This window comes from Colossoma macropomum, unplaced genomic scaffold (assembly GCF_904425465.1).
Source record: "Colossoma macropomum unplaced genomic scaffold, Colossoma_macropomum, whole genome shotgun sequence".
Taxonomy (NCBI): Eukaryota; Metazoa; Chordata; class Actinopteri; order Characiformes; family Serrasalmidae; genus Colossoma; species Colossoma macropomum.
Window position 1 is genome coordinate 16,092,953 of NW_023494801.1, and position 10,529 is coordinate 16,103,481.

At 40.1% G+C, this 10,529-nt stretch overlaps 2 protein-coding genes across 2 annotated transcripts in view; both read left to right on the forward strand.

Annotated features, from left to right (window-relative positions):
* The window catches only part of gcat (glycine C-acetyltransferase), a 5,968-nt gene extending 3,028 nt beyond the window's left edge, over positions 1-2,940 (forward strand). The window contains exons 7-9 of the mRNA XM_036589950.1: positions 235-406; positions 2,247-2,368; positions 2,606-2,940. Coding sequence (XP_036445843.1) covers positions 235-406; positions 2,247-2,368; positions 2,606-2,757 — 446 coding nt within the window. The 3' untranslated portion in view covers positions 2,758-2,940. The remainder of the gene's footprint in view (positions 1-234; positions 407-2,246; positions 2,369-2,605) is intronic.
* Positions 2,941-4,070: 1,130 nt separating this feature from the next.
* Positions 4,071-10,522, forward strand: mcm5 (minichromosome maintenance complex component 5). The gene is made up of 16 exons (XM_036590202.1): positions 4,071-4,394; positions 4,977-5,103; positions 5,284-5,412; positions 5,727-5,899; positions 6,118-6,273; positions 6,359-6,528; positions 6,630-6,801; positions 6,898-7,009; positions 7,231-7,374; positions 7,811-7,876; positions 8,037-8,213; positions 8,344-8,456; positions 8,702-8,830; positions 9,050-9,192; positions 9,584-9,711; positions 10,081-10,522. The coding sequence occupies exons 1-16, from the start codon at positions 4,225-4,227 to the stop codon at positions 10,180-10,182; spliced, it is 2,211 nt and encodes a 736-aa protein (XP_036446095.1). The 5' UTR covers positions 4,071-4,224; the 3' UTR covers positions 10,183-10,522.
* Positions 10,523-10,529: the final 7 nt, after the last annotated feature.

Here is a 10,529-nt window from a genome sequence, read left to right on the forward strand (position 1 = left end):
CTTACATTTGCCATTTACACACTATTCACAAGCACTCTGACTGACAAAAAACAAATCCAAAGTGGGCTGTTTTTACAATTTAGTTTTTATACTTAGATTGCATAGACTGCTGAGTGAAGGAAACATTTTGAAACCTTAACAATGTTTAAATACTACATGCTATTTTATTTATGTGAGGAAGATTCAGCTTTCTGTGACATGTTTCCTTTAACTCCCGGTTATATTGTTTTTCAGGTGGTTACACAGTTGGACCAAAGCCTTTAATTGAACTACTCAGGCAGCGCTCTCGTCCTTATCTCTTCTCCAACTCTCTCCCGCCTCCGGTGGTGGGCTCAGCCACTCGTGCCGTGGAGCTGCTCTTGGCGTCCAATGAAATTGCACAGAGCATGGCAGCCAAAACCAAGAGGTATGGAAGAGGGGAGGTCTGCAGTGAGTTGGTTAGTTACACCCTTACACTGGCTGGGGTTTATCTTTTTGGCATAGATAAGCCTCTGTTTGTTTATGGCTGTACAAATCAGCCAAGTTCATGTTACAAAATGCTTGAGTAAACAAAAGATGTCTACATTCTGTATGACTTTGAAAATCTTTATATGACTTACCTTTTTTTAAAGGTGTCATGTAAGCTTTATACAAGGAATTCAGTTCTTAGATTTGTACTGGCACACAAATTGACCAAAATATAGACTAAGCTTGGGTTCTACCATCAAGCTCACAATACAGTGCCATTTATAGTATTTCACAATTCAATATAAACATGATGATGGCTAACACTCACATATCAGCTGGTTGGATCTGTACCAAGGTGAATATACAGGAAACAGCAAGCGGGACCTATAAAAGATATATAAGAAGCCTTATGAGATTTATTGTCTTTTGTATAGTACCTGGCAAAAGTTAGAAACCACCCTTCATTTATTTAATTTTCAGTCAATTTGACCAATAAAGCTGCACTATGTAAGATTTGTAGACCTCTCTGGTGGAAATGTGTAATTGCACACAAAATGTGGAAGAACATAAGGTTGGTTGTACTTCAGGCTCCTTCTCTGAGTGGATTAATCTGATGATTGAGAGCATGTTAAAAGATTATTCAAAGAGAACTCAGTCAAAACTTGGTGAAGGATGTGTCTTTGGAGGATATAAGTGAATGATCTACTGCTGTCATCATATCTTCATCAGTATAATGTTCTCATTTTGCGTTTGAGACCTAAACATCGAGGTGGACCTTCTTTTCAAGCCTCTACGTATTGTAAATATGTAAAGATGTATAATCTGGTCCCAGAGCTCCCACAAAAACGACAGACACCTCTGACTTTTAAATTACTTTTTCAGGTTTTACAATGACAGACGCCATATTTTAGCATGTGTTTCCTTCCTCACTCTGTAATGCTACTTTTTCAGTTTTAACAAAAAAAAAAAATGATCTAGTGCAGCTTTAAGTAAAAGTCATTCATTTTAAGGAGATATTTCGGAGGAGACTAATTAGAAGATAATCCACTTGTATAGGGAAGAGGAAAGGAAGAAAGAAAAATAAGTTTCTAAACTTATTTTTAAACTTATTCTATAAACTGGAGTTTAAAAATAATTAGAAGATACAGAGAAAATGTGACTCCTAACAACCATGTAAGACCTGGTAGACCACCAAAACTGTCTCCATCAGATAAACAGCACTTAAAGCTTTTATCTTTGAGAGAGGAGAAAACTCCACTCTTGCTACTGAAAAAAATCCACAGGTGTTTCTGTCCATTCTTCCACTGTGAGAAGACAATTCAACACTATGGGTGTGAAAGAATGTGTAGCTGTAATGAATCTGTTACTGAGGAAAGAAAATAAACAATAAAGAACATTTGCACTAAGACACTAAAACTAGACGTCTGAGATTTGATGTGAGTAATGTTTTATGTAGTCTAATTAGAATTACTTGGATTGAGCATAAAATGTAACCAACTTCTAAGACTGATCTTTGGAGGTGTGAAAAAAATATCCCTGCAGATTTGTTTGAAAATCGGAAGCTGCTGTAGCTACATCCATCTATAAGTGTGGATGAAGTACCTAAATGTCATTTGTATTAAATTTAGCAAATACAATAAATATACATATAAATAAATATATAATGTTGTAAAGTTGTAATGTTTGAAATATGGATGGAAAATCATGAAAAAAGAACGGTGATTCAGTGATTAATCGTAGTATCCACACAGCCTTCAGACCCTCACAGAAATACATGTCTTTTTCTTGTCATTCATCAGGTTTAGAACCACCATGACCCAGGCAGGGTTCACCATCGCAGGTGCAGCTCACCCCATCTGCCCTGTAATGCTGGGAGACGCTCGCCTGGCTTCTGTAATAGCTGATGACATGCTTAAACTGGGTGAGACTTTACATTATGTCAGTAGGTTTTAGTGATTTCATTGTATAACTTTCTGTTTCCTGTGGAAATTAGCACATTCAGTGTCTCCAGTGAGAGATCAGTCAACAGTTGTTTTAGGGCTTATAAAGAGAACTTTACATTTATATTACAAGAGATGTGATGATGAGATTTGACAAAATGATAAACGACAATCAGATTCATAAAGCAAGCTTTTTTTTCTCTCTCTCTCTTCCTCAGGTGTGTATGTGATCGGTTTCTCCTACCCCGTGGTTCCTAAAGGAAAAGCTCGTATCAGGGTCCAGATCTCAGCAGCACACACCGACTCAGACATTGACCGTGCTGTGGATGCCTTTATACAGACAGGTCGAAAGCATGGTGTTATATCATAATGTTATAGTCACAAAAATTAGTGCCTTTCAAGGATTCAACCTGGAAAAAGAACAGCTTCCAGCATACTGACTGTTACAGTGAGGCTTAACACTAGAAATGACTGGAAAAAAGAATGCAGCATACTGCTGAAAATAAGCTCAAAGTGCTTTTGTCTTTGTGCTAATAAATTCTTTTGTTTACCACTTTGTATATTTACTATTTTCTTTTGACTTTCGTATTTTACTGTTTGGAAAATGTGTTAGTCCATATTCAGTGTTTGCTGTAATTAGTCACATTTGTCATTTTTTTACAGTTGCTATAAGCCACATTAATCTTTCTACCGAGTTGGTTTGAAATCAACAGATTTCAGACTTTTAAGTGACTTGGGCTTTAGACTAAAATCCTTTGGCTTTGTGTGACTCTGTCACTCCTAAATTAGGTTTATTTTATTACAAAAAATGTTTGAATATTCCATTTTGGAATTAATCACTTAAGGAGTAAGCCAAGTTAACCTGTTTTCCAAAAGTCAGTAGTCTCGACTGCAGAGGTGCAAGCTGATGACTCTATTTTACAACACTTTACACCACTTACATCTCTTAATATACCATATGGATATTTGGCAAAGCTATCCAGAAAAATATGCATATATTTTACTACCGTAAGATTCCTTGAGGGAAATTATGAAACAAGACAGTCTTTGCATTTTTTTTTATCTTAGGAGTTGGGCTTGCTGAGAAGTCTGTCCTGAGAATGAAATAGCCCTGCAAGTGCTTTCACTACCAACGTGAAACAGGTCCATAGCTGTTTACTTACTGTAAGACACTGGAATTTGAAGTCAGTTCCATTTCAGTGCATAGGCACTTCACAAAACTGTAGGTCTATATCATGTTTTTAACTGTATAGAGATAGATAAGGCTGTCTAATAAAATCTAAATATAATAAATTAGTGGTCAACAGTCCAACACTTGACTTTGATGGAGTATTTCACAAGTAACAGCTCTGAGATGGAATGTATGGTCAAGGAAGTAGGTCTGTATTACCACAGGCTAACCTTTTATTTCATTATGAATGTTTCAGTGAGGCCTACTTTAAGAAGCCAATCATGTATTAAAATTGATAAAATTCGCTCGTATTCAATACAACAGAATAATACGCCATTTTAGATCACAAGCCACTTCCCAGTCGGCTAGCTCCTTTGTTATTCAGGGCTTAGAATTTTTTTCCCGCCACGGCGTCCATTTAACCCCTCCTTCTATTGACGTGTACACCACGGTGAACCAATGAGAACATGAGAACGTCATCGATGGGCGGAGTCCAAGCGTTTTGCCGCGAAACTGGTAGCGTGGCAGGCATTTTGTTCGCAGAGAGGAGTTTTGAGTACAGCAGGGGGACGAGAACGGGCTCTGTCTCTGTCTTTATAGCAATAATAGCATAAACGCCTTTCTTTATTCGTTATTTGAGTGTCTCTCGCCTAAACAAATAATAAAATGTCTGGATTTGACGACCCCGGAGTTTACTACAGTGACAGCTTCGGCGGAGGAGAAGGTGTCGGAGATGAAGGGGCTGTGAAGCGCAGCCAGATTAAAAAGCGCTTTCGTGAGTTTTTGAGGCAGTTCCGAGTCGGAACGGACCGCACTGGGTTCACCTACAAATACAGGTAAAGTAGGAACAGAAAAATGAAAGTTTGCTTTATGACCCTCTGGTCCTCTTTTGTTGCCCAGCCGTGGTGATATGGCGCTGCTAGCTCGCTAAATGGTCACCTTCCTGGTTAGCTGACTGGTAATATAGTTAACCTAGCTAGGTTAACTAACTAGCTACTTTTTTACTGGAGTAATCCGCTCCTGAGGAACTACAGTCAACGCTGAAACGTAATATCGAACCATTCTGCGCAGTTTAGCTTAAGAAGCTCTTACATAAGTTGCATATTGGTCCCTTTGCATTTAAATATATAATAAAACAGTCAAAGAAATGTGTTAAGCTGGATGAATTTTGGTCATTAAAGTAAACTGTTAAAAATATAAAAAATGCTTGCCACTATACGTCAGATGGGTACTGTTAGATGCTCATCCCAGGTATGACTGCCTTTTTTCGTAACTTCAGACAAATCAAATCGTAGAAGTTCGGTGCTTTTTTTCTTAGGCCTAATTTAGCTGTTGGACACGAATGGGTTAATTTATGTTGCTTGCTGACAGTAACGGATCTTGCCAGCTTATGTTTATTGCGTTGCCATTTTCTGTAGAGATGAGCTCAAGAGGCACTACACGCTGGGGGAGTACTGGGTGGAGGTGGAGATGGAGGATTTGGCCAGTTTTGATGAGGATCTGTCGGACTGCCTGTATAAGCTGCCCACGGAGAACCTTCCTCTGGTGAGTACACACACACTTTGTTTGTATAAGTAATGAGTAGAGTGAAGGAATATTGATGTATGAAAGTCATGGAGATTCAGTTCTACAGTTGAGATTGAACATAGTCATATTCTGTATATAACAGTTCTTTGTGTTTGTTAAATTGAAGTGTACATTAAAACACTACTCTGTGATTGGTAGCTGGAGGAGGCAGCGCAGGAAGTCGCTGATGAGGTCACGCGTCCTCGGCCAGTAGGGGAAGAGACTGTGCAGGACATCCAGGTCATGCTGAAGAGTGATGCCCACCCTGCCTCAATTCGCAGTCTGAAGGTGAGAGACCTGAGTGTAGAAAAGTATGCGCATATGCGAGCAGATATAGCTGTTAGTGTTTGTATATGTCTAACTTTGCCTAAAACCTCTAAAACTGACTCATCAAACCTTCAGCCCTTTGGTACATTTAGCATTAGCATTTGACATTATAATTATAATTAACATTCTGTATGTGAGGTTTACCTGTTTTTGGCTTGCTGACTGCCATCCCTGCTTTTCATTTTGTTTGTTTGTTTTTTTTTATTGACTCATTTGTTTTTTTTTTTTTGTCGCCCCACACACACACACACACACACACACACACACACAAACAGTCAGAGCAGGTATCTCGTCTGGTGAAGATCCCTGGCATCATCATCTCGTCCACAGCAGTGAGGGCCAAAGCCACCAGAGTGTGTCTGCAGTGCAGAGGCTGTCGTGCGGTCATTAGTAACATCCCTCTGCCCCCTGGGCTGCAGGGCTACGCTCTGCCCCGCAAATGCAACACGTAAGTCTCTCTCTCAAATGGCTTTATGTTTCCCGGTAATGTGTTTGCAAACGTATAGCCAGGGTGCAAATCTAAAAGAAGGCATTCAAATTTCAAAAGATTTTGAATCATCACACAAGTTTGAGGAAACATTCAGCATGTCTTTTTCACCTTAATGTGTAACTAAAAGGACTTCATAAAGAAAGTGTAGTAAGTATACTCTCTCTGCTGGGCCCCAGTGAGCAAGCAGGTCGTGTGAAGTGTCCTGTGGATCCCTACTTCATTATCCCAGACCGGTGTGTTTGCGTGGACTTCCAGACCCTCCGTCTGCAGGAGTCCCCTGATGCTGTGCCTCATGGAGAGATGCCCCGCCACATGCAGCTTTATTGTGACAGGTAAAATCCCACACTTGTAGGCTGCAGATTAAATATTTTACACCTAGACATTCTATTCTGAAAATCTCTTTTTATTGTCTCTCAGGTACCTGTGTGACCGTGTAGTGCCAGGCAACAGAGTGACCATTATGGGTATCTACTCCATAAAGAAAATGGCCCAGGCCAAGACTAAGGGTCGTGACAAAGGGGCTGGTGTGGGCATCCGCTCCGCTTACCTTCGTGTAGTTGGTATTGAAGTGGACACAGAGGGAGCAGGTATGTACAAGCCTTTTGTTTGTTCTTATCTATATTATGACTTCTGTGCTTCCTGTCCATATGTTTTTCTTACTTGCTTTTTCTCACCTTTTCTTCTTCAGGTCGAGGCGCCACCAGTTCAGTGTCCCCTCAGGAGGAGGAGGAGTTGAGGGCTCTGGCTGCTTCCCCCTCCATCTATGAGTCCATTGCTCGCTCTCTCGCTCCCTCAATCTATGGCAGTGATGATCTGAAGAAAGCTATTGCATGTCTCTTGTTTGGTGGCTCCAGAAAGAGGTGAGATGATCAGTAGCTTGTGCTGTTTTTGTTTTGTTTGCAATTTACTCTTTTACTTTAATAGACATTATATTAAAAAGATGTGTGTTTTGTTAGGTTGCCCGATGGGCTGACACGCAGAGGCGATATTAATCTGCTTATGCTGGGAGATCCAGGAACAGCCAAGTCTCAGCTGCTGAAGTTTGTGGAGAGATGTTCCCCTATTGGGGTAAGCGCTGGGAAGAACTTGCTGCTAAATGTTTTTGTTCGTAGGTGATGCTCTACTGATAATTGCCTCTTGTCTCTTCTCCATGAAAACTAACTGATTCTTATTGCAAGGATTCAGTAGCAACTTCTTAGAGTAAGAATAAACCATGTGTGCCTGTTTTATGTCAAAACACAATTCTGGAAGTTGCTCTTCATTCACTAAGTTGATGCCTTTTTTCCCAGGTGTATACCTCAGGTAAGGGCAGCAGTGCTGCTGGTCTCACAGCTTCAGTGCTCAGAGATCCAAACACGCGTGGCTTCATCATGGAGGGAGGGGCCATGGTGCTGGCTGATGGAGGTGTGGTCTGCATTGATGAGTTTGACAAGGTAAAGTAAAACTGTAAAGGCAAGATATGTTTTGAAATAATGCACCGTTTAAAGCATCAATGTGCCGTTCAGTTCCCCAAATGTCAGCTAAGACATATTTGCTGTCTGACATTTGTCTATTTTGTTCCACTGGAAGCCATATGAAATTATGTAAGGGTCTATTTTAGATTACTTAACAGCTCTATGTAGTTTGAGGCAAGTGTTGTGATTTAGGCATTCAGTTTCAGCAGTGCTAACCTGAGGGATAAACGTTTCATTTCTTAAAAGCTAAATTAGACACTCAAATCCAGTGCTAAACTAAAGAAACAAATTAGACACCAAACACATCTCAGCTAATCAACTGCTTTTGGAGTATTGCTTTAATGAAGTGAACTTTGTCTTGAATAAAGTAACTTGTTAGTTACCAAGGTTTTCAAACTGTCATGTCTTTCTTTAGATGAGAGAGGATGACAGAGTTGCCATCCATGAAGCTATGGAACAGCAGACCATCTCTATTGCCAAGGTACAGGCAGCCGGTCCTGTTACTCAAGTTACTCTTTCCAGCATTTGTAGATGGGTGTTTTTTTTTTTTTGTTTTTGTTTTTTTTTCCCCCCCCCCATAAAGTTCCAATGAAAACGACTGAGGTCAGTTTTGCTGATGTGCTGTTCTGCTGTGTGTGCAGGCTGGCATCACAACCACTCTGAACTCTCGCTGCTCTGTGCTGGCTGCTGCCAACTCGGTGTTTGGCCGCTGGGATGACACAAAGGGAGAGGACAACATTGACTTCATGCCCACCATCTTGTCCCGTTTTGATATGATCTTCATCATCAAGGACCAGCATGACCAGCAGAGAGACATGGTGGGTGGAGATAATGAATTCCACAGCCATGGCAGTTCAACTACGAGTACAACTACTAATTCAAAAATGTAAAAGTTCATAGTTCGATTGAAAGTGTGGTTTTGTATACGGTTTGTTTTTGTGTGGGTAGACACTGGCTCGCCATGTGATGAATGTGCACCTGAGTGCCCAGACCCAGACTGAGGGAGTAGAGGGGGAGATTCCTCTGGCCTCACTGAAGAAATACATTGCTTACAGCAGAACGTAAGTCTATATCAGTCGCTGCGGTGGAACATTTTAATACAACTAAGACTTTTATTTTGTACCTGACTGTTTTTGTGTGTGTGTGTGTGTGTATATATATATATATATATATATATATATATATATATATATGAAATTAATAAAAAAATCTTCATTTACCATGGATTTCCTATGTTTATGAACATGCCAGCAGCAGTAGTAGTAGCCTCAAGATTTGTATGTAACGGTGAGCCATTTCCTGACAGGAAATGCGGCCCTCGACTATCTGCAGCTGCAGCGGAGAAGTTAAAGAACCGGTATGTGGTCATGAGGAGTGGTGCAAGGGAGCATGAGAGGGAAAGCGACCGCAGAGCCTCCATCCCCATTACAGTCAGGTGACTAAGCCAAGCAGGCTCATTAAAAATCTTAACTTTCTTTTGTCATTTCTTAGGTTAAGCATTTATTAGCTTTTGCAGAAGAATTCTTTCAATACTTGCATGTTATCATGGGAAAATTTTAGGTGGTTCTTTACTGTTGGTTTTGCTAAAACTCATTCAAGGCCATTGTGTTTAAGGGCTGTTGTTAATCTGTGCGCCTGCTGTCTCCCCCTACAGGCAGCTGGAGGCAGTGGTGCGGATTGCTGAATCCCTGGCCAAGATGAAGCTACAGGCTATAGCTGGAGAGGAGGAAGTCGATGAGGCCCTTCGACTCTTCCAGGTGTCGACGCTGGATGCTGCACTGTCTGGTAGCCTCTCAGGTGTGTGTCTAAATTTGAAATAAAATTGTATGTAGTGGTATGGCATAGATATGAATGCATGTCATAATTATATAGTGACAAACAAAATAAGTTTATATTTAGCCCAATCCTTTTTTTTTTAGTGACTTATTTCTTATAAAACTGCAGCAGAACTTCTTGGTACATTCTATTGTTTGTATGCTCTTGTCACCTGTCACATGCATACTTATTTTAAGCATACTGCACAACTAAACAGAAATAAGGAATTGATGTGTTTAAATGTTAATGGCAAGATTGAAACTGACAAAGTAGTCGTAAAGATGCTTGGATACAAGTGAAAGTATTATTTGGCAATCCAGTGTACTTGAGTGTATGTTGATCTCAATACTAAATGTAAAGTGCCTATTTTCAGGTGTGGAGGGTTTTACTACTCAGGAGGATCAGGAGATGATCTCACGCATCGAGAAGCAGCTTAAGAGGCGCTTTGCTATTGGATCTCAAGTGTCTGAACACAGTATCATACAAGACTTCACCAAACAGGTACATACCTTAATCAGCCCTAGAGTAAAGAATGTTAGTTATGTAGCCATAACTAACATTAACACCCCCCCCCCAATCTTGCTCTTAGCTTTGTACATCGCCTTCTAGACCAGAGGGTCAGTCTGGACTTTGAACTTAACTTCTGGTCCTGTATTTTGTATTAATTGGTGGTTAATTGAACCAGAATAGCTGATGTAACTAGAATTATACCGAACAGTGGCAAAATCCAGAACAAAACTGTAGTCAAGGCCACTGGTGTAGGCTGTAACAACTGAAATTAATGAACCACCCCCTCCTACTCATAATAACAAAGTATTATATTGCATAACAGCATCACTGTAACTTTTCTTATGTCCTGTTTCTGAGCAGAAGTACCCCGAGCATGCTATCCATAAGGTCCTTCATCTGATGCTGAGGAGGGGAGAGCTGCAGCACCGCATGCAGAGGAAGGTGCTCTACAGGGTCAAGTAGATGGTGGACGGATGTTTGTTTGTATGTATGTGTCTGTCAAGTGGACCACTCAGATAAGTGCTTAAAAATAGATGTAATGCACATACAAAGTCTCGTTTTGAGAAAGCCCTTCTCAAAAAGTTTGTAAATAGGTTAGACAGTGTTATGTGCACATTATTCTTTTTAATATCAAACTGTTAATCCAGTTACATTTTTGCCGTATATAAAATCTAATATGAATGATGAAAATGATTATCACTCCGTGATAGAGGCTGAAGCCTAAATTGAGTGGATCTTTATAAATATTGTCCTGGGATGTTTTTGTATGAAGCAAAAAATAATAAAGCATTGTGGAACTGTATCATTTG

Bases quoted from the DNA above. Each gene is read 5' to 3' on its own strand.
- mcm5 (XM_036590202.1), top strand. From the start codon at position 4,225: ATGTCTGGATTTGACGACCCCGGAGTTTACTACAGTGACAGCTTCGGC. The intron at 5,900-6,117 runs GTAAGTCTCTCT...GCTGGGCCCCAG, and splicing joins CTGCCCCGCAAATGCAACAC to TGAGCAAGCAGGTCGTGTGA. The intron at 6,274-6,358 runs GTAAAATCCCAC...ATTGTCTCTCAG, and splicing joins ATGCAGCTTTATTGTGACAG to GTACCTGTGTGACCGTGTAG.